We start from the raw sequence: 24,894 nt of genomic DNA, 5'->3' as shown, positions 1-24,894 counted from the left end.
ACTTGCATGACATATACATTGTACATTGTAAATTGAAGCTTAACAACATTTTGGTGAATGTTTAAGAAAAAAAAGTCATTAATAAGATTGTTTGACATTCTATTGTAAAAATAATTAATTTTGGAATATCTATTGAAGTTGATAGTAATACAAAAGTAATAGGAAATAATTATATTTATGGTAGTACATCTTTTTTAACTCCCGAAGTATTGAAAAACAAATATAAAATAATAACAATGTGTCCTTTTGAAGGAAATGTGTTTTCATTTGTAATGGTGTATTCTAAGATACTTATCAAAAGAAATCTATTTGATGTTTGTAGAAAAAATGAGATTTTGGAAAGAATAAAAAGAAATGAGAAACAAGGATTATTTGAAAATTACAATGCATTGACTAAGCTCATCAAAAAATATTGGAACTTTAATTTTTTATATGGATCCAAGTTTGCAAAAATTTATGAAAAATTGATTGTATTGAAGAAAAAGATTATGAGTAGAATTTTTGTAGCAAAAACACCATTTTTTGGTGTATTAAAGGAAAAAAGTCACAAAAATATAGAATTACAACAAACACCTAATAAAGTGCTAGTTCCACAAATATTTTGATTAAATGAAATAAAAATATATTGAAGTAATTTGAATTTTTATTTATACACAAACTTACTTGGGATCGTTATAGTTTGGTATCTTAATAAAATTACTATTTTGAATATCTAGATTAGAATATAGTAAGTACTTTATGTATTCTTATTTTATTTTATATATTAATGCTTAATTTTATTTCTAATTTTAAGATGACATAATCAAGAAAGAAGTACTTAATAAAAAGAAATACTTACTAAAAATATCAAATTTATATACAAGCAAAGTAAAGGCATTGTATCTTATTGAAATGAGTGAAATAGGTAAGACCACAATAACAAAGGCCGCATTAAATGATGTGAAGTACAAGTATGATATTTCATGTTTTTTTGAATGTATTAAATGTAGTAGAAATTGTTATAAAACTCCTTGCAACATCTTAGAATAATTTAAGGTTGAAGAAAAAGAAAAGAATTTGAAGGAAATATAAGAAAGTTAAATTATTTTTTATCAAGAACAAAGTCATTATAGTCTTTGACAATATAAAGAATTAAAGTCAAATTTAAGATGTTGTACCTATGAATGATTCTTTTGATATAAGTAATGATTCAGATATGGATAAGAAGGTTGTTGAAATGAAAATAGAATATAAGAACACACAAATATAGAATATGAATAAAAAGCCATTATATGGAATTAATGAAAAGGTAATGGACTTAATCATTATCCAAATGGTTTGTATGGAATTAATAATGATAGAAAAGAATTAAGATTTGAAGAATAAAGATGTAATATATTTGTATCATTTAAATATTATTGTGTATTAGAAGTATATGTCAATATAAAGATGTTTGTTGATTTATTTAATTTATATTTTTATGATATTTTTGTATACATCAAGTTCACTTCTAATGCAAAGGATCTAAACTTTTGATGTATTTGAATGATGTTATATTATAGTTGAAAGAACTAAGTTGCAACAATATAAGTAGTGAGTTTGATAAATTAAAAAATATATACTTTTCATTATTTTGATTGTTAACTTATAATAATGGTGATTTTACATCAAGAGATGGCTTCAAAAGATTAGATATATTTTTGAAGTTGACATGACATTCAATCAACTTAAAATGTTTTATTTTAAATATATCTTATAAAGTTATCATTTATAAAAAAATATTAGATAACACATGACATATGCTAAATCAAAAAGATGTTTGGAAGAAATTTAAGACCTTAAATGTCTTGTACTTAGAGAATTATACTTTTATACAAGAATTTTTAAAATCATTCTTTGAAATGGATATATTATTTGAACTTGATTTAAAAATATATTCAAAAATGATATTATTAGTAAATAAATTATAATATTTGATATTATTAAAAAAAATTGATTTGAATCAATTGAAAAAAATATCCAAATCTAAAAAGAGTCTTATTTTCTTGTAAGATCTTAATTTGATTAATTGCTATAAATTAATTTCAATGTTCAATGAACTAGGCAACCTCAAATCTTTGACTAATATAGATATAAGTAGGTACTCAAGCTTGACAACATTGCCAAATGAATTAGGCAACTTTAGATCTTTGACTACCTTAAACATGTCAAGGTACTCAATTTTAATATCATTGCCAAATGAATTTGGTAATTTCACATCTTTGGCTAATTTAGATATGATTGTATATTCAAGCTTGACATCAATACAAAATGAATTGAAAAACTTTAGATCTTTGACTACTTTAAATATATCAAGATATTCAAGTTTAATATCATTGCTAAATAAATTAAGCAACCTCACATCTTTGGCTAATTTAGATATAAGTGTGTACTTAAGCTGCTTAAGCTATATCTTAAACATGTGAAGGTGCTGAAGTTTAATATCATTACTAAATGAATTAGACAATTTCACATCTTTGACTAATTTTAATTTTACTTATTGCTACAAGTTAATTTTAATATCCAATGAATTAGGCAACTTCAAATCTTTGACTATCTTAAACACGTTATGATGCTTAAGTTTAATATCATTTCTAAAAAAATTGGACAACCTCATATCTTTGACTACCTTAATTATGTGGAGTTGCTCAAATTTTACATCTTTGACTATCTTAAGTATTATAGAATGCTCAAGCTTGATATTATTGCCAAATAAATTCGACAATCTTACATCTTTGACTACCTTATACATATTAAGGTGTTCAAGTTTGATAACATTACCAAATAAATTGGGCAACTTTATATCTTTGACTACCATATATATATCAAGATGTTCAAGTTTGATAACATTGCCAAATAAATTAGACAACCTCACATCTTTTATTATTTTAAACATGTCAAAGTATTCAAATTTGATATCATTGCTAAATGAATTTTGCAACTTTACATCTTTGACTACCTTAAATATAAGTGGATATTCAAGCTTGATAATATTTTCAATTGAATTAGAAAATTTCATATCTTTAACTATCCTTTATATTGTAAGATGCTTAAACTTAACATCATTACCAAAAAAATTTGGCAAACTCACATTTTTAAAAATCTTAAGCATTTCAAGGTATTCAAGCTTTATAGCATTCTTAAATAAATAAGGCAACTTCACATCTTTGACCACCTTATACATATTAAGATACATAATTTTTATATTATTATCAAATGAATTATGCAATCTCACATCTTTGACTACCTTTGATATAAGAGTTTATTCTAACTTAATATCATTGCCAAATGAACTGGACAATTTTACATCTTTGACTATTTTTGATATAAGTAGGTACTTAAGCTTGACATCATTACCAATAGAATTGGATAACCTCACATCTTTGATTATTTTTGATATATGTAATTGATGAAACTTGACCTCATTGTCAAATCAAGTAATCTCACATCTTTGACTTCCTTAAGAATATGTGACTTTTAAGCTTAACATCATTATTAAATGAATTGAACAACATCACATCTTTTATTAGGTTTAGAATATGAAAGTGCTTAAGCTTGACATCAGTACAAAATGAGTTGAATAATTTCTAATCTTTGACTAATTTAGATATAAGTAAGTGCTCAAGTTTGACATATTTATCAAATAAATTAGATTTTTTAGAATTTTTACTTAAAAATTGATTTTTTTTTTTAAAATTTAAAAGACTAATTATTAAAATATTAAAAAAAAATGATACAAATCAATTTCATTAATTTAAGTTAATAGATAGTAGTAGAATAAGGATATGTTTTATTTTTAAATAAGATAGATATCAAAATATGATTAATTTTATCTTTAAGAAATTTTTTTTATTTTATTTTATTAAATTTGAATTAAAAAAAAACATATGTAGCATTAAAGAAAGGTTTTAAAGAACTAGAACTTAGAAGAGTGCATAGTAAGAAGCAATTAAACCAAACAATAGAAGGTTACAAAGGTAGAAGTTAACTTAACAAGACAATGAAATATATGCTGCTCTTTTACAAAATATATTTTTGTTATAATAATAAAGTTTTATTTTTGAATATACAATATTCTTATGTTATAAGTTTATTTTTTGTAATATAATTATTGAAACTACTTAATTTTTTTTAACTATATATATATATATATATATATATATATATATATGTGTATGTATTATGGTGGATAAGCTTATTACATAATAAGCTATTATTAAAATAGTTTTATTAAAGAATATAGACACTTTTTTAGCTTTTATTTGGTAAAGAGAGAGGAAAAAGTATTTTCTTTTATAGCATGATATATGTCTTATTTAGTGGATGCTTAAAAATATTTTTGAATTATTAATGAAGGTTTTAAAAATTTTAATATTTATCTTGATAAAACCAAAATTTCATATATATATATATATATATATATTCAAATATTTTTTGTGCATGTAGAAATTTTCTTTTTATATTTTTTTCTCAACAAAGTCACTATGAGTAGTTAAATACTATGAATTCAAAATATGATTTAGGTATAATTTTTATTTGAGAAAAAATAATAAGAATATATTATTATCTAAGAAAGCTTTCAAAAGAATTAATTTTCTATTATCTAAGGTTAAATTAATTAATTAAAAAACCAATAAATTTTATATTTATATTTATATTTTTTAAAATTAAAGTTAATAAGATTTTTTAATTATTTATTATTAAAAAATATGATAGAAAATTATATATATATAATTAAGATACAAAAGTGTACATATAAAGAAATATAAGGAGTAAGATAATTCTCACCTTTAACATTTATTATTTATGAGTAAAAGAAATAATTTATGATGCCTTTAAATTTGTGCTTATAAGATTGTATCTTGATAATTTTATCATTATGTGATTGGTGTTCATAAGATGTTTATAGAAAATTAGTTGTTTAAAATTAATATTATAAAATTTCAAAAACCATCAACTCTATTTACCATAATAATATATGCATTAACACTTTTTTAAGTTCTAAAGCTCAATAATTCTATCAACTATATAATCTAAGCTACTATATTAATATTTTTTTACTTTAGTTATATCAAACCTTTGATCACAATCAGTCTACTATAATTAAAATATTTAGGTAATAATCATCTATAAATTATATTTTAATTATATTTATTTTAATATTATATACAAATTATACCATCAAATTTTGAATTCTTAATTAAAATCAATAATAGAAAAATCTCTCTTATAATATTAAAAAAAAAATTAAAATATAGAAGTAGATATAAGTTATAATAAAAAATTAATTATATCAATCTAAATAGAATTTCAATTTTAAAATAAGTACAAGCTTTATATAATAAATTGATTGATAATCATAAATTAGGTAGTAATAACTTCTAACCAAATGGTGGTTGAACTTATTTTTTGAAGGTCAATTATACAATTTTAAGATTAATATTTGTATAAATATAAATATATATATATATATATATATATTTTTTATTTAAAATAAAATTTCTGAACATTAAATTAATATAAAATATTGTTTATTATTATAATTAAATAAAAGAAATTATATTAAAGATTTTTTATTTTTAGACTATCAAAATATATTTTTTTATACTTTATTTATGATTATAAGCTAATTAATCTATTTTCAAAAAAAATAAAAAAATAAGTCTAATATAATATAATTGGATAGAAATTTATTTTAAATTTAATATAAAATACTACTAAATTATTATGACAATGCACTACCATTTGTAATGAATTATTTAATTTTTGGTAGCTCCCTCTCTCTCTCTCTCTCTTTCTCTCTCTCTCTCGCTCTGTATACATATATATATATATATATATATATATACAATACATACATCTATAAATTTTACATGATAACGGTTTTTGAAATTAGAATTTAGGATTTTAAAATCCATGTATTCAAATCAAAATTTTATATTATTTTAAAATTTAAAATAAAATAGAATAAAAATTAGTGAGTCAAAAAAGATCTAATATGTTTTAAGATATAATCACAAAACCATGACATAGTCATACAATAAGAAAGCTTAAGCATGCTATATAATATAGTTTTGAAACCAAGGTGTGGTCATAGAGAGGAAGAAGTTGTAATGTGTGTTGCAGACAAAACATTTGGTTCTTGCCTTTCATTGTATGTTTGATCATAATACACTATAAGTTGATTTCATAAGGAAATAAAGATATCTATTGTTGCATTAGAAAGCCATTACTTATACACAATATACAATCTTCCAATTATATAATAATTTGGATGTTTTAAATATCATTTTTCAATTGAAGTTCCATAAGTTCAAGCATCATGAGTTATTACTTCCAACTTATCTTAAGAGAATTCTTTGACTTAGTTCTTTATAGATAATGTATATATAAACTATATTAAGAAGTTAAATTCATAGCAATTTTATTACTTATGCGCAACTTTGTTATAGTATTATAATTTCTATAAGCCAAGGTTTTTTTAGATAATATAGTAACAAAATGAACAACTCGTTGATTGATTCACCCTTCGCTCTTGCAATTCTTCCATTATTGCAATCACTTCTCTTGAAGATTCTCAATTATTTTTAATTGATATTATTAGATGGAACTATTTATTTTACAAAGTACAAAATAGTCCAAATGGGTTCAACTACATCAAAATATGGATAGCAATTTCAGTATGGTTGGGTGGTGCATTCATTGATCTATGAAAGAATGATGATCATATTGTCTACTTTAGGGCTCAAAAAGAACAACATCACTTTCAATTTCCAAAAGCTGATAAGGCCTAACATCTATTGTTACAAAAATATATGGGCTTTAAAATCCTTCCTAAGAAGCTCCTACCAAAATATTCCAAGTAGGTAGACATATAACATGTGGAAAGAGATACAATAACATCATAAAATGATCTACAATGTATTTATGTAGCTATAAAAATGTACTTTATATTTGATTTCATATATTTTTATATTCCAAAATCTTTTCAATTTTTTGATAATTTTTCAAACTTGATTACCAAATACAAAGAACAAATTTATATACAAATGACTTTCAAAAGTAAACCACATCAATACATATTACCAAAACTTATTTTGTTTGAATTTTTAAAGAATAACCAAAAATTAACCAAAACTAACATTTGAAAGAAATCATCTTTAGATATAATACAAGCACAAATAATACGACAAAGAACTTGTAACAAATTAGTGAGCTGTGATTTATAGAGCTCAGGTTTACATTTCCTTTCAGCCAACATGCCTAGCAACAAATAAAAAGTAGGGCCTCTAAAAAGGAGGATAACATCAAAGAGCCCAATTGTCCAGAAACAGAAGAAGAAAAGAAAAGAAAAGAAACGAATCCTTGAGTACTGACTAAAGTTGATTCCTGTGTCCTTCCTTGATCTCCATGGGCTAGACATATCTAGAAGTTGTTTAATGAATCACACCCTACAAAGCAACATTTTAATTACTTTAAACGCTTCTATGGATCATATAGAGACATCGAGGAAAATCTATGTTGCAAAATCAGCGTCAATTCCTATTAGGTTTAGTTGATTGAAAGCGATGACCCACAACTAGCTTAATTCCCACATCTTTAGTATTGCCATAGCTTTGCAATGTATGTACAATCCTTTGCCGTAGGGGAAAGCTTACGCTCAGAATGTTCGAGAGCCACTGGCACAGCTTTAAGAGGGGGACATAGTTTGGGGTTGTAGAGAAGGTACTTCATTCAGTGGACTCTGCATCCAAGTGCAAGGGCTCTACATTTCTTATGAAATAGCCTTGACCCACTTTCTAGTATTTGCACTGGTACCTTCAGGAATGCGTCTTATCATGTCTTATCAGAGACAATTCAATCATTCTTTAAAGTCGCGGCTCTAGCTTCCTCAGATGAAACAACCACAATTTGATCAGGATCATCTTCCATTTCTTTTTTGTCCAATTCTTGGGAAACACAGATGGCTGAAAGTTGAAACTCATATTCATTGGTTGGGCCTTCCTTATGATGGATTTGTGCATGTGCTTGTGCTTGAATGTCTCTAGCTGAACCTGAACCTGAATCTGCCAAGACATTTATCTACTCAAGTTGATGTCAATTTCACATCGACAAAGCGAGGTTGCCAAGAAGTAAGAGAAAAATTTTGGCCCCAGCCTGGTGTGACATAAGACTCCTACCATACAGCGGAATAAATGTAATACAAAAGTCTAGCATTATCGAGGTGCAAGAGAGAAGTAATACCAATTTCCGCACTAGCAGTGTAAACTTCTTTTGAAAGCAGTTTCAAACTGTCCTCAGTCCTGTTGATATCAGCCACTAGAACACTTTTCTCTCAGTTGATATCAAACTCGGAAGATCTTCTGGATACTTTGACATAATCTATTTCTAGATCTGCACTACCCACTTCCAAGTAGTATTTGATAATATGAAAAAAGTGTTCATCCAAAAGGATGTCCCAGTGGTCAGCAGGTGTTCCTACTCTTGACTCGGTATTAGTCTGAACACGCGCGTGATTGCAATACAATGAATCCTAGAAAACAGAAATAAATTACGCGTACGAAGTGTGAAACAATTATTTATGTGAAAGTAGTATTATCCACAAGTTTGTGGTACGCTTGATGTAGAATGTAAACTATACAGTTCATTAGAATATTTTCATTAGGTTGGTTATGTTAAGCTCAACTAGTTTGCAGAGCCTTCTTTAATAGAAGACTCAATCAAAACAATTAACGCAGGTCAATTCAAACCTAAGAATATCATCCATATTGTAGTCAGTCACTTTTGACGTGGTTAACAAACTTTTGTACTAAATAGCTTCCAACAACACAAATGATTTACCATTGCAGATTCCACTAGAATAGTACCGTCTCCATCGACGCATGCAAACTCAGCCTGTTTACCAGCAGATTGTGTTTACATTAAGCAGTGCTGGATTACAAAAAGATCAGTTCAGCTTAAAGAATTCATGTCTGAGCACTAACATAAGACACCGCAATCTATTATTGCAGCTTGTACTAAGTGTAAGATCAATGAATTACGAAGCGAAAGCTTCTTGCATGAAACTTTCGACAGTTACACTATTTCTTCCCAGATTTTGATTAAAGGTGGACCAATACAAGTAGTACAAACTTATGAAAATTATGAGGAAAGTAACTAAATTTAAAGTTTCGGTTAATTCCTGCAGAGACGATTTGTCGGTACCGTAGCTGAAAGATTAAGAACAAATTGTTTGTTAGATTCCAGTTGAGGGAATAACACACACAAACTGATATTTAGATAGAGCATATGTAAAGGCGCAATTATTGATATACGTTGGAATTCACTTGATTCAATCTAAAGGAGATTACAAAGCTAACGCCATATGATGGAAGGTATCATGTGATATGCAGTAGAGATTGTAAAACTTTATCCCTTCAGGCAGCTTCACAGTCTGTGTCTTATCCTCTAAGTCTCTTGGTCCCACTTGACAATATCCTCATTTAATGGCAAAGGTATCTTGGTTTCATTGAAGTTCAACTAAAAGAATGTTTGGTACATATGTGTATTACCAACGAGAACCGAGGCACACTATCAAGTGTAACAACATTCAATTAGAGCCAAAAACAACACTCAATCCAACATTGTGCCAAGACATCAATAAATTACTATCAATATTTATAGTATACAAATTTCATGGACATATAAAGAAAGTAGATTTTAGAGGGTTCTAAAATGTTCCAAAAGATTCCATCAAGTCCTAAACGATTTTAGAAGGTTCCTAATGATTCTAAAAAGTCTCTAATAGATTCTAGTAGATTCCAAGAAGGTTTTAAAAGGACTTAGAAGGTCCTAATGAATCTTAGATGGTTGTGGAAGGTTGTTAGAGACTTGCTTCACCGCCTAGTATCAAAAAAACTTCTTAAGGAGCTTCTTTGTACCTAATATATATAGGAGTTGAAGTTGAGGGGATCCTTAGTCTTAATAATGCAATCTCTAAGGCTCAACTTGAATCTTTTGGTCTTGTTCTTGTATCTTATTGTAGCTCCTTGTTTGTGATATAAAGTGAATCTCTTCTATTTTATTTCTTTAAATTCTAGAAATCTTATCCTATCTAAGTGATATATTTGTAACAAAAAAATATTTCTTTTATTGTTAATCATTATACAGTTGCTACATGAATAATAATTTAAAAGATAGTTGAAGGCTATATTGGTGGAAATTGTATATGATTATTTTTGGGCATAATAAGATAATACAAAAAAAATAATTTAGAATAATATTAACTTAAGATTAATTGAACCAAGTCCATACTTATAATACATGGTAAGAACATATTTTATAGTGATATATGCATCACAAATTTTACTAAGTTGGTCCAAGATATGTATATTGTTATGCATTTGCAATACATCTTTGCATAATTATATGTAGTAATAAAATTTCAAAATCCCTCCACTTTAGGAATTATAATATTTAGTTGCTAAAAAAGTACACTTGATAATAATTACAATTTTTGCCTAGTGAAAGCAAGATAAACATAATAAATATTTATTTAAAAAAAATCTATTATATAATTCTAGTCTTAATATTTTTTTAATTCAAAAAAATAAAATTCAAATTGCAATATTGAATTTAATATTGACAAGAAAAAAAATTATTGAAAATATTTTTAAATATTTTCTAATCCAATTTATAAGTGCATATATATAAATTTTATTCCTAATATATGTTTATTTGAATCATAAAATAGTCAAATATGTATATCAAAGTCTTGTATAAATGATAGTAAGAATGATTAGTTGCTATTAGATTATTGGAATTTTTTCCAATAAATTACTAGATTTTTAAAATGTAAAATATTTATACTAATTTTATGAAATTAGACATTTTTATACCACAATTGTATCCAAATACTTATAAGACATTTTGTATAGTTTTTCAATTCATTTGGCAATGATTTTAACTTTGAACATTCTTTCAAGTCAAGTTGGATTAGTAATAAAAAAATCTTTTTACTTTTATTAAAGCTAGTTTTAATTCTTAATACTATATGATATCAAGATTAGTCAATGATATAAGGATTTCTAATTCCTTTCACCCTAAAGTCAAACTTGAGAAAGAAATTGTATTAAGATGCACTAAAGATGTAAGGTTTTTTAATTTATTTGGCAATGATGTTAAATTATAGCATGTATTTAATGCAAAATGCATAAAAGATGTAGGATTTTTTTTATTTCTTTAAGCTATAAAATTAGACTTGAATACTCATTTATATTAAGATGAATCAAAGTTGTAAGATTTATTAATTCTTAAGGCAATGATTTTAAGCGTGAACATTCTTTTAAATCAAGATGAGTCAAGATAAAATATTTTCTAATTCTTTTGGCAATAATGTCAAACTTGAGCACATCTTCATACTAAGATGAGTCAAAGATTCAAGGTTTTTTGATTCATTTGGCAATGATGTCAACATTGAACACTCATTTATATTAAGATGAACTAAAGATGTAAGTTTTCCTAATTTATTGGGCAATGATGTCAACCTTAAACACTTATTTATACTAAGACAAGCCAAAGATGTAAGCTTTTTCAAATCATTTAGCAATGATGTCAACCTTGAACACTTGTTTATACTAAGAGAAGTAAAAAAATTAAGATTTCCTAATTCATTTGGTAATGATGTCAAATTGAAAAATCTTATAAATTAGATTCTAATAATGTAAAAAATTGGAATTAAAGATCTTAAGGTTTTTTGAAAAACTATAACTTTTGAATTGCAAGAAATTTACATGTTTCAATTTTTTTCTTAAGTTATTTATTTTTTATCATTTTTATTTTTATTTATATATATATATATATATATATGTAAAATATCTTAAGAATATATATATATATATATATATATATAGCTTTTTTTATAGAAAAAATATTAGTTTTTTAAAGTATATAAATTTTTTATATAATTTAGAGTCAGATATCTTTGTTGTAATATACCAATTATTTCAATTGGTGGAATAGTTCAGGTTTCGGCTGGGATCGACTGCCCCGTGAATTTTGTTACATACATTGACGCCATGGATGAGAACCATAGAATGTGAGGTCTACCAAGTATAATTCTGACACGAGCTGAACCATAATTGAGTGGAATTCTTTGTTTAGAGGACAGACGCATCCAGAAGCCAGTACGGGCACAGCCAACTAGATTTTGATCACTGGCTTTGACGGGCCTGTTTCAAGTTCCAGAACATGACCAGAACAAAGTAGAATGACAGAAATACTACGAGTCCTTTGAATGAAATCCGTTCCCAATGTTGTGCTAATTTTAACTTCCTTAAGAAAATATAAATCCTAGAAGACGAGATCCTGCACTACATAAGTCTATGTCTGTTCTGTACGCTTTTTCATGAGCGAGTCCATGAAAGGAATACCTACTACACTTAAGGACGGAAGCACATGAGAGGGCCCATCTAGCAAGGTTCCCCATGGAGCTCTACTTAGAGCGCTAAGGACCTCTACAGGAGCATCTAGGTTCTTCTTTGGTTGCACTGCCTTGCCATAAAGAGCAGTGAAACCTGAAGAGACATCCACAGGCTCCGCTACATTCCTAACTACTGAATGTTCTTGTTCAGGTTGTTCCTCATCTGTTTGATATGGATTGAAGACAACGAACTCCCGACTCCCGGTGATATAAGTAAGTTTCCTTTTAGAGGGTACCATTGAGTCAACCATCATGCTGTTATTTCTTTCCTCATTACCAGAAGTAGCGGTTTCAGCCAACGATTGTGGGACGGGGTTGAACATGAGGACACCATTGAACGCATCACGCACTGTCCAGAATTGCAGTGGCGTTGGCGTTTGAACATCAAACAAGGCTATGACGCCATCCTTGTTCCATGGAGTCCATTCTGCATACACTCCAATGAATTAGTCCAACAATTATAACAAGGAAAACAAGTACACAAAACGTCATATTCACAAGGAAGAAACAGGAAAGATAGAACTTCACAAGTGCATTCATTGCTGAACATATTAACGAACTTAGCGCGAGAAAATCAGAATGCAGAGAACTACCTCGATCCCCAGGATCAGCACGCGAGGGACCAATCAACACAGCAAAATTCGCTTGAACAGGGTCTACAGTCAGGGACTCCACGCTGGTTGACAGAGACCAGCGCACTGAGAGAGTCGACAGATCCCATACAGTCAGCAGGGATCTGAAATGTGAAGAGCCTGTGACCAAGCAATTTGATTGTTTCACAAATGCCAAGTGATGGATAGGGGATAGTGGATGCGTGGAGGAAGTGAACGTATTAGACAGCACTCTAACCAAACTATTCGTGGCTGGATTCCATAGTGTTACCAACTCCGAAGCTGCAACTGCTAGAAGGCTTCCATCCGGCGAAAATGATGCTGCTAGCATGCGTCGTCCCCTGTAAGTTCCCACTGAACGACACCTCCAACTAGATTTGGAAGATCTTCGGGCTTGTGGCACCCACACTTTAAAATTCGTGTCAGAGCAGGTCACAGCCATTAGCTCAGATGGGTGAAATGAGAGAGCGGATATATCTGCACAAACGAAAAAACAAAAAATTAATTTTTTTTAAATAAACAGAACGGTTTTACAACTAAATCTTCGTTTCGAAGCCCTAGAAATTCAACCATCATGAAACTCAACTGTCTTAGACTCTCTCTCTCTCTCTCTCTCTCTCTCGAAAATAAAATACGGGCAGAGCTTCTTGAGCAAAACTCAGTTGCAAAGGAGCTAATTGACTAATACCGCCTAATATGTTTGCACATCACAACATACTAACCATGGGGCTCATCAATCAGCGTATTCACAGTAAATCTGATCTTTCCAGGTTGTCGCTCCCAAAATTTTAGGCAAGCGCCACCACCTATGCCTTGCTGTGCAATACGTAAGTCAACGGTTGCCAAACACGACCCATCCGCTGAGAAGGCTACGTGAGTAACACAAGTGGAAGGCCCATCATCTCCCATCTCATCACGACTACCAATTACGTAATTACGTGGAGTGACCTGCACTTCAGCAATATGCTTGTCACTAGCAATATCATAAAACTGCAGCGACAGATTGTGAGTAGCTATCACAATATTTCCTTCTGCCGGGTCAATAGAGACCATTAAGGGAGGCAGCTTCAACGACTTCGGGGTTGGGAAAGATGGAAAAATTCCTTGTATGTGTCTTTCAACTTCCATGGTACCAATGTTCAACAGCTTAACTGAGTTATCCTCACACGCGAGGGCATACAGAGATGGATGTATGGAAGGTGAGATAGCGGCCAAAGGTCCCCCTAGCCGTGGTAGATAATTGCGCTTCCCTGTTTCCAGCTGCCACATTACCAGCACTCCTTCCATTCCACCGGACATGAGATACACCCCATCGACGGTAAACACAAGAGACTTCACTTCGCTTGCATGCCAATGATACGTTGTCAAAGCTGCTGCGTCATCTCTTTTTCGAACACCTCCCGAGGCCTGCCTCTTATCTCCTCCCCCAATGGCCTTCAGCGATGATTTTTTCTCTGTCCTCTCAACTCCATCAGCAATGGATGCGAATGCCCTATCACCGACATTCTCCCAAATCAGAATACGACCAGTTACGTCTCCTGCAGCTACCCTAGTTTCCGAGGAATCAAACGCAAGAATAGTCATAAGTTTTGTGTGGTGCAATCTTAGGTTGGGAACTGTTCTTCCATCCTTAAAACCATTCTGTGGCACCATCCATATCCACACTCTATTAACATCTGTCATGCCAATCAAGCCACCTCCAGGACTCACGAATAGAGGTCGAGGTACTTCTGTCTTCCCCAAGTGTGCTTTTATTTGTTGTCCAGTTGCAAGGTCATAGCTAATCACCCGACCTAGCATCCCATCCTCCTCCTTTCCCTGCAGAACATACTCCACACGCTTTCAGAGTTCATACCCGACAGAAGATTATAAAACTGATTAATCAAAATTCCATTTCAACACAAGAAAAACACCATTGATCCCCACAGCATGATCACCACTGACCTCCTTCTTCCAGCCGACAGACATGAACGCAATTGAAGGCCTCTTCTTGTCCTGTGGTTTTTCCTCCACCCCCCACGGAGTACACAGCGCGGGTATAACCATAGACACAATCGGATGCCCGACCTCTACAGTCCTGATCAAAGCCCCAGCAGCAAAGTCCCAAAACCGGGCGGTTCCATCCATCCCCGCAGTCCAGCAATGGCATATCGATGCTACCGGCACTACCACCACACTGGTTACAACCCCTGTGTGCCCCTTCAACACGGTCAAAACCTCGCCTGTCTGCACGCTGTACACAGTCACAGTGCACGCCGTGCACACAAGCAACCTCTTGCCATCCCTCGAGAACGCAGGCGCCCTCTTCACCAAATTGGCACCTCCTCTATTCACCATTTTCAATCAATTCCCTCTCTCTCTCTCTCTCTCTCTCTCTGTCTCTTCCTCGCTCTCTCTCTCTCTCTCTCTGTCTCTTCCTCGCTCTCCCTCTCTCTCCCGTACTAATCCTGAAGTCTACAACCTCCCATCAACAATTCTCATGTTACACTTGACAGCGGAAATAAACATAAAAAATATAAAAAAGAAAAGAGGAATAGGAAGAAAGTGACGAAGAAGAAGAGGAGGAGGTGGAGGAGGAACCAATCCTCCAGCAGCAACACATTCTTCCAACTTTCAGCAACACCGAAGCTTGTGGGTCTGAAATTAGGGTTTCACCAGACGTAACTAGGGTTTTAGCTAGGGTTTTAGCCTGAACCCCACCTCACCTGGATGGATGAACCCTAAACCCTATTAATTTTCTTTTCCTTGGTTCCTTTGAGCTTTTCGGTTTCATTTTTCTTTTCTTTTATTTATTTTTTTTTTATTTTTTTTCTATTGCCAATCGCAAAAGAGATGAATGAAAATTTGTGATATCTATTTTTTAACTGTTATTGCTGCCAATTTAATGTGCTGTTTTGTTTGGATGCCTCGGCTGCATTTTTACTTGTTGTTTGATTATTTTTTGCAATATATCTATAAAAATAAAATAATATATTTCATTGAAAGAAAGTAATATTCAGTGAATTTTCCATATTAAATCCTGCATGATTAAAAATAAAAAAGCAAACATTTCCACATATAAATGATAAGTGATTAATAAGTATATAGGTAATGCAGTGCATCACAATAATGATTACAAAAAAATAAAAGATGTGAAATCTTATGGTTAATAGCTGAGGTACTAAATTTAATTGTGTTATAAAATTTTCAAATTATATGTGTAAATATATTATTGAATATGCACATGACATGCATAGAAAAGTATTGCAATATAATAGTAAACCTTTGTTTTTTCATAGATTCAATTAATAAAGAGCTTTCTCTAGATACCTTCCAAAGCAAAAGCTTTAAGTTATTAGCTATTTTATCTTCTTTTTCTTTTTTCTTTAAAAATATGAATATATCATGAACAGTTTTTGAAAATAAATTTATAGATTATATGATTGATTTGATATATATATATATATATATATATATATATCAAATAATAATAGTTATAATGATAATAATAATACTAATAATATAAAGATAATACCTTGAGTCAAACTTTGAAACTTTTATATGAAAGTAATCGTATATACATATATTTTTATATACAGTCTCATCTAATCTCATTTTATTTTATTATTAAACTTAGAATAATAAAGAATCAATACTTGCCTGTGAGCTATTCTAAACTATGTTACATAGTTGTAAAGTATCTTCTTAATACATAAAATATGTACATTTAAAGAAAATAAATTTAATCACATTTTCAAATACATTTAAACCATTTTTGTAGATATTAATCTTGTACACATAAATCACCATCTAAACCTGTATTAGCTCTTATTTAATGCAATCCAGTCTTTATATTTGAATAACCGAATATTTTTGTGTATAAAATTGTTTAGAAGTGGGGAAAGATTGTATGAATGTAATTTATAAAATCATCAATCATACATGAAACAAAATTTAATGAAGGAAATTAAAATATCTTATTTATTTTTTTATAAATTTATACTTGATTTGATTTTTTTTAAATGATTTTATTCAGTTTAAAAATAACACCACTTTTTTGAATATTTTTTATGTCTAAAATTGAAATTAAAACACTCTTGTTTTAAAATTTCAAACTATGTACATGTTTAAATAAAAATATAATAATAATTATTAAATATTTTTAGTATAATTTTATTATTTAAATATGCAACATGTATCCAGAAGCTACTATATAATTTTATAAACCACAAATGTTCTTGTCTAAGTTTAGTTTTTATAATCTACTGTACAATCAAATTAATTTTAAATAGCTTGTATAATTTCTTCCATAAGATTTTTACTGGTGATATTTCAAGAGTCTAAAAACTATTTGTTATTGTGTTCATACTCATTTCACACTTACCACATTGTAATATTTATTCTTCAATAAAGAAATTTTAAAGATGCCGTGCAATAGTAATCATGTACATATTGATCCATCCAAAATATAAAAAATATATATCATTTATTTAAGTTGTTATATTCTAAAAAGTTCACAAGTTTATTCCTAAAAGATGTAATTTTTACTTAAAGTACATATGTTCTCACTATCTTGAGAGTTGTCTTACAAACTTTTAACTATAAATTAAAGTCAAGCATAAGTTTTTAAATTAACAACATTTTAATACAAGATGTTCAAATCTTCTAAAGATTTTTAAGAAGTTCAATTACAAAAATATGGATATTTTAACGTATTAATCACACTTTGAGTGTTTGAGGTCCTTAAAAAAAGCAAAAAGTAAGACTTAGGAATGCATCTATATTCCAATGTAGAGGTTGTCACATGCCCCTAAATTCGGTTTGTAATGGATTTGATAAGCACACTAAAATTAGTAGAAATACTACAAATTACAATATTCTACAACATACATTTAATAACTTTTGATACCATTTTTAGTTTTTTCCATGTTTAATCAGATATATTTTGTTAAGAATTGATTATTCAAAAATAGAGTCAAAACTAATTTTGATTTATTGTAAAATAATATATTGTTTGATTTTATAACAAAAATTTAAATTTTAATGATAAAAAGAATATTATTAAAAAACAAAATAAAATAATACATATCTAATAATACTTTAATTTTTTTTTAAAAAATAAAATAACAAAATACCTATAAAATTTCAAAGTCTTAGTTTGGTTGTCATACACTTTACATGATGTTTGGAGCTATTTACAATACATATTATTATTACTACTTATCTCTTTGATTTAGTGCATATGTCATTATTTGTCTTAACATCATAAATAACTAGTAGCTATAACTTTTAATTTATAAGTGTACTTTATTTAATCATTATTTGTTTATGTAAATAATTTCAATAGAATTGATCTATTGAAATAAATTGAAGTAAAAAATAAATTATAATTTATTATATTATGAATAAATTTATGTTAATTTTTCCTCTTTATTAAGTATTAAACTATGAAATTCAAATTATAAAAACTAAAAATAATAATATGTTGAAAGTTTTAATAAATTTATTATTAAATTATCTATCACATGTTTTCTTAATTTTTCAGTATATTTGTAATTAATTTTTAAATATATATATATATATATATATATATATATATATATATATATCATAAGAAAATACATCTTATTTCAAATGTATGAAGGGATGTCACAGACATATATATTTACCTCAATAGTTACTTATATGATTAAGTAGAAGTAAGTAAATATAGAATAATTTCATAAAGTCTTCTAGAAAAGCTTCCTAGGAGCTTCATAGACATGGTTTTGACTTTAGATGTGTTTGTAGGTTAGAAACTTGGCAAAAAAGCTAACCATGTATTGGTAGCTTGTGGAACAAGCTATCTCCATGTAGTAGCTTGTGGAACAAGTCAACTACGTGGCGCATACATAAATAACTTGCCTTACAAGATAAGACATGTGGCTAACAAAGTCAACATAAGTTGGAGGTCATATAGGACATCGCCACATAACTCTTAGTTAGATAGTATATATGGAGACAAGAGTGAAGCCTTCTTCACTCTTGTCAATGCCTTTCTAGTCTTAGTCTTGTTTCAAGACTTTCTTGTCTTTTTGTTTTTGGCAATAGCCATTCTAGTTAATATTACATCACCTTTTGAGAGACTTTTTAGTTCTCTTCAGTGATAAAAGGATGTATTGAGGATTCTCTTTCTTTGAGATTCATGTCCTTGATAAGGAAAGACTTGATTTGCTATCTCAAGCAGAGGTTGTCACAAGAAATAGTGAAAGGAATCCTAATGTAGATTAGAAATAGAATTTTTTTTTTTCTTTATATAATTAATTTTTTTTTGGATACTTATATTTCTTTTGAAAATTTTTAATATCAAATCAAGGAATTCTTGAAATGATTGCTCAAGACAAAATCAAAAGTATATAATCTTCAAACTAGTTTCTATTTGACATTATAATTACTATCAATTTCAACTAGTGTAAAATCTTTTAAACAAGACCTTATTAATTATATTCATGTTTAGATAAATATCAATTATGATTTTGGTAAAATACTTTCTAATCAGATAATTGAATCAAAATAATTTATTTAATAAATTTCTATTATGATATATATTTATATTCTTTCCTTAAATTTTAAATTCATTTGTATACAATATAATTTAATTTATTTTGAATGTTTAGCTTTACATATGTTATATTTTTATTTTATCTATATAGATATATTTCTCTCTCTCTCTCTCTCTCTCTCTCTCTCTCTCTTTCTCTCTCTCTCTCTCTCTCTCTCTATATATATATATATATATATATATGATACAAGATTATATATTTCAGATTTTAAAATATATGTAAGTTTGTTTAATTAGAAATTTTCTTTCAAAGAATTATCATAAAAAACAAATACTATTAATATTATTACTTTTTATCTAAGAGATGATTTTATATAGATATTTTCTAAATAGAATAAGATTTGTAACTTTTTTTTAAAGAAAACTTCAATAAAACATTATCATATTAAAAAAATATGGTTGGTTCTTTAATTTTTTTTTGTTATAATAAACTATTTGTTTTCTATGACAAGGATACGAATTGGTATACAAATTTTGGAGTATTCTTATATTTATTAAAGAAAAAAAGATTTTTATAATTATTACTAATATATAAATATTTACTAATAAATATCTTCTCAGCTGTATATTCTTTCATAATGAAGAACTTAATCTTTTGCATTTTCAAGGGCTCCCTTAAAGAATTATTGTCTAATTCTACATATCCTTCATTATATGTGTTTTCAAATTGTATATGCAATAATTAAATCATGTCTCTTAAATTTTCTTTTTAAACATATACAAAAACTCCAATTATTAACATATCTTTTAGAAAACTCATAAAAAAATGAATCTTTGTAATCTTTATTTGTAAACTTGTCCTTCAATTTTTTTTTAAAATTTCATCATTTTCTTTCTATTTACAATAATTTCTACTAGACTTAATAAATCAAAATATTTTTTAATTTAAAAATATACCAAAAATTACTCAAAATATTTAAAATTTCTTAATTTTTTTTAATAAAAATTGTATAAATTTTTATAATCTTTTGTATTATATTTTTTCCATGTAATTTATTACAAGTACAAAAGTATAGAACTAATTATTTTTAAAACCCATATTATTTAAGCAACTAAAATTAATGATTTATACAATCCAAAATTTATTATTTCTAGTGTTTGTGGTTAAAAAATTTATTCTTTTTTTGTATAAATCAAAAAAAATAATTTGTATAAAAATTTAAGTTTTATACATTTTTTTTTAAAAAAATTCTTACAATAAGTTATAAAATATTCCAAATATTTTGTATTTCTAACACTTTATCTTTAACTTATCAAATTAAGTCAAAGATTTTGATCCAAAATTTTATCTATTGTATTTCTATCCATCATTTTATCTTTTTAAAGTCATTCTTTAAGATATAAAATCCTATTTTTTGATAATTTTTTATTTTCTATAGACCAATCAAAAATAATAACTAATTTTTTAAATAAATTTTTTATAACAAATTTTTATCTCTATCTTCTAATTTAACTTTTAGACTTATTAATTCACAAAAAAACCTTCTTAAAATAATTTAGTTTAATTTAATATTTAATATTTATTTATTATTTATTATTTATTTTCATGTACATCATTTTATTGTCAAAATTAATCAGTAATTGTTTATTTTTTTGAAGTTGATCTCCTCCTAATCCTTCTTACCTTTTATTTTAGACTATTGATCCAAAAATTTGTATAATTCTTAATGAAAAAGTATAACTTCTACCTATAATTGCCACAATTCATAATTTATCTTTTTGTCAATTTTTTCTACATCAAATTTTGCAACTAGATATGTTTTATGCAATTGGGTTATCCAACCACATTCTAATACCAATCTTTATGTAATTAGATACAAACTATTTGCTTAAAAAAATATACATATAATATTATTAATACAATAAAGAAAGAAATAAATAATATAATATAATATAAAAATATAAAAAAAATAAATTAATTATTTGAAGAACTAAATCTCTTGAAGTTTTTTCATTTAATAAGACATGTATAATGTTCTTGCTCCCATAATCAAAGAAATTTTACAAACAATGTAGTGTTTTATAAAAACCAAAATCAAATCTTCATAGTTTATTAATTGCAAAGATTGGATGCTTTCTCACTAATGAATGGATAGAGTAATAACATATCAAAGAGCAAGATTGTATTTATATCGTAGAATATGAATAAAAACATGAATCAAAAGGATCAACAAATCAATCAAAAATAAAACTCAATGCAAAAGTCTCATAAATTTAGAATAAATTTTGGTTATTTTAGAAAATTATAACTTATAGGAGATGTGAAGTTACAACTACTACATAGTAAATGGCATTAGGAATGGTCTTCGGGCCTCTCAATAACTTATATAAATTGCTATGTAATACATTACTTTTATTATACCTAGTGATTGATTTTGGAAAAATTTATTTATTTATTTATATTTATTTATTTATTTTTTCCAGTGATAGATTGATTTCCAAAATTAATTTTAGGAAATAAAAGTTTTATTTGTGTTAAAGAATGATATATTCTATTTAAATTAAATATAGAATAAAAGTTAAACACTTTGCATTGAAAAAAAATATTACACAAACTTTGATATTTACATATCTTGTAAGTTACTAATTTAATGAATTATTTTAGTGGCAACACAAATGCTTATTATTATACTTGTTGGAAGTAGATCTCTATCAAATGGCCAAAGAAAATTCAAACTCAAAACTACTTATTTGGTCTAATTATTCATGAAAGATAGACTATGTGGATGATGGCTCAAGTAGACTCTTAAATGAACAAGGAATGATAATGTGTGGAATTACCACCAAGACTCTCTCTCACATCAATTATCATATGGAGGACTTTATATTCTCTCTATATTTATAAGTAGCTATTTTATTTTTATTAGTGATCATGTCTTTGCATGGTGACCCCAAAATTTATCCACTCTAAAGTTATTGTATTTTGCAATGTAGAAGCTAATAGAGATTTGTTATTGTTAGAAAGTGTTGTGATTTTATCTCATCAAATAAGTTTATAAAGATGATTTATTTGATGAAGGATACGTAGGTTCGGTGATTCTTAGCCTATCTGACTATTTGGTGTACAAATTTCTATGACAAAAGATTGGTTGTCAAAAAGACGTATTTCTTTTGTTTTGTTTAACGTGTGGGAATAAAAAATAGAACAAAGAGATTAAAATGATACTAGATTGGTATGTTGTCATATTTATTAGAATAGAGACTTTTTGATATGTTTGTCAAGCTTCTGAATATAACTTCATATGTGTCTACTTGTAGTACCTAAAAAATATTGTGGCTTTAAGTATAAGCTTACACAAAGATTTAGAGAGTTTGAATAGGATGGATAATATTAGTGAATTTAGTGATTTTTATTTCAACAATTACAAGGTAGGAGAAGGTCTTTTGATATTAGAGCTACATTTAAAGAATAAATTTTCTTAACTAAAAGTACATGCTCCTACTTTAGTTGAAGGTTTATAAGCCAATTTTTTTTATTATATTTTTAAACTTGAGGTATTCTAGATGCTTAGTAAAGACTTTAGTTTCTTAAAATTCCATATATGTGAAGATTACCTCAATATCTTATATTGCAATCTTTTTCTCATAAAGTGGTATTGTAGTTTGATGTATTTAGTATATGCGTGTATTACTAGGTTCTTAATTAGTTTCATTGGTCATAAGTTGTTACAATAGAATGATTATTATGGACATACATATTTACTTTAATAGTTATTTAAATATTATAAATAAATAAAATAATTTAATTTAATAATATTTTATAGAAAATCTTCTTAGAAGCTTCATAGACGTGGTTTCACCTTTATACATGTCTATAGGACATTGATAAGTTAGAAAGTTGGCCAAAAATTAGCCACATTGTCATGTGATAATATGAATATATAGTGAAAAGTAAAAAATATGGATGTTATTAAAGAAGAGCCTAGCAGAAAGCTATAGTTGAAACATAAGGATAAATAATAAAAAGGTAGTAAAAGATTTAATCTTAATACTATTTTTTGTAGAAGGAACTTCTATTTACTTTGTAGAGGCATAAATGAGCCAAATCAAAATAAATGAGATAAAAAATTAATATAGACATATTTGAGAAAGAATTAAAAATAGATTAAAGAAAAATTTATTTTAAATTACCAAAAATTGATATGTAAAGAGGATCAATTGTCAACTAAAGTCGAAATCAGATCTCGAGGCACAAAATCATGTCCATATGGCGATTTTAGGGCTCTTTTATAGATCAAAGAATGGAATATGAGAAGAGACTTAAAGGAATTCTTTTAAATATAGATTTCATGTCATTTGAATCAATACTAAGATTTTGAAAGATTTTCAAAATTAACAATTTTCTTAGTAGGATTAGGGTTTGAGAAATAAAAATATATTTACAAGTTTGAGGATTTCTTAGATTTTTTAGTTTATATATAGGTGAAATTTGGATAATGTGTTGGTGTACTAGTTGTGAATGTGTATGCAAATTTTAAAATCAATCAAATAATTAGAAAGAAGTATAAAAGGATTTTTGTAGATTGAGGTCTCAAAAATTGAAGTTTAAAGGTCAATGAGTGTTTCTAAGATCTTTAGCAATCTATCAATTTTATTTCCCTCAATAATTGTAGTTTTTGTTGTTAATTGTACCTATAGTTATTTTTATTATTCTACATGTGTCTTAAAACTTGAATCTTATTCCAATATCCAAGGCTTTGCTTCTCAAATTAATAGATTTATTGAAGGAAAAGGTCAAGATGGGCATCTTTGGACCATCTATTGCACCTTAATTTAATCAATGGTTCACCATATTAAAGAAGTTTAAAGGGCTTAGATTCATTCAAGACATAAAATTAGCCAATAAGGTGACTATTAGGAATAAGAGATTTAGACTAGTGATAAATAAAATAGTAGAAGCTTTTGCAAGGTATACCATTTACTCTAGTAGAGATTTATACTTAAGTTATGATTAAATCCAATGAGTAGAAAAGAATAGGGACCTAACTAATATGAAGATTTATTTGGGTTTGGTACACATGTATAGTTTACTACAAGGTACAACTAATTTGATGGCTCATATGAAAAATACAATAAATTAAATTTTAAGAGAATTTGTGCTAGAAAAGACCATATCATTTTTGGATGATGTTTCAATCATGGATTACAAAGAGGACATTAAAAATTTGACTTTAGAAGAGAATGGATGCCGTACATTTATAAAGAATATATTAAAGATATAGAAT

General features: G+C 27.4%; 1 protein-coding gene across 1 annotated transcript; it reads right to left on the bottom strand.

The window, feature by feature from the left end:
* Positions 1-12,127: 12,127 nt before the first annotated feature.
* Positions 12,128-15,725, bottom strand: LOC112285131 (uncharacterized). The gene is made up of 4 exons (XM_024525694.3): positions 15,034-15,725; positions 13,812-14,907; positions 13,072-13,566; positions 12,128-12,905 (listed from the first exon to the last, which is right to left on the bottom strand). The coding sequence occupies exons 1-4, from the start codon at positions 15,424-15,426 to the stop codon at positions 12,379-12,381; spliced, it is 2,511 nt and encodes an 836-aa protein (XP_024381462.1). The 5' UTR covers positions 15,427-15,725; the 3' UTR covers positions 12,128-12,378.
* Positions 15,726-24,894: the final 9,169 nt, after the last annotated feature.

Source organism: Physcomitrium patens, chromosome 7, assembly GCF_059467195.1.
Source record: "Physcomitrium patens ecotype Gransden chromosome 7, ASM5946719v1, whole genome shotgun sequence".
In the NCBI taxonomy this organism is placed as follows: Eukaryota; Viridiplantae; Streptophyta; class Bryopsida; order Funariales; family Funariaceae; genus Physcomitrium; species Physcomitrium patens.
Note: the sequence above shows the minus strand (reverse complement) of the source record. Positions and strands in the feature narration are given on the sequence as shown.

Bases quoted from the DNA above. Each gene is read 5' to 3' on its own strand.
- LOC112285131 (XM_024525694.3), bottom strand. From the start codon at position 15,426: ATGGTGAATAGAGGAGGTGCCAATTTGGTGAAGAGGGCGCCTGCGTTC. The intron at 13,567-13,811 runs GTTAGTATGTTG...TCGTTTGTGCAG, and splicing joins GCTGATTGATGAGCCCCATG to ATATATCCGCTCTCTCATTT. The intron at 12,906-13,071 runs GTAGTTCTCTGC...GAGTGTATGCAG, and splicing joins TGCTGATCCTGGGGATCGAG to AATGGACTCCATGGAACAAG.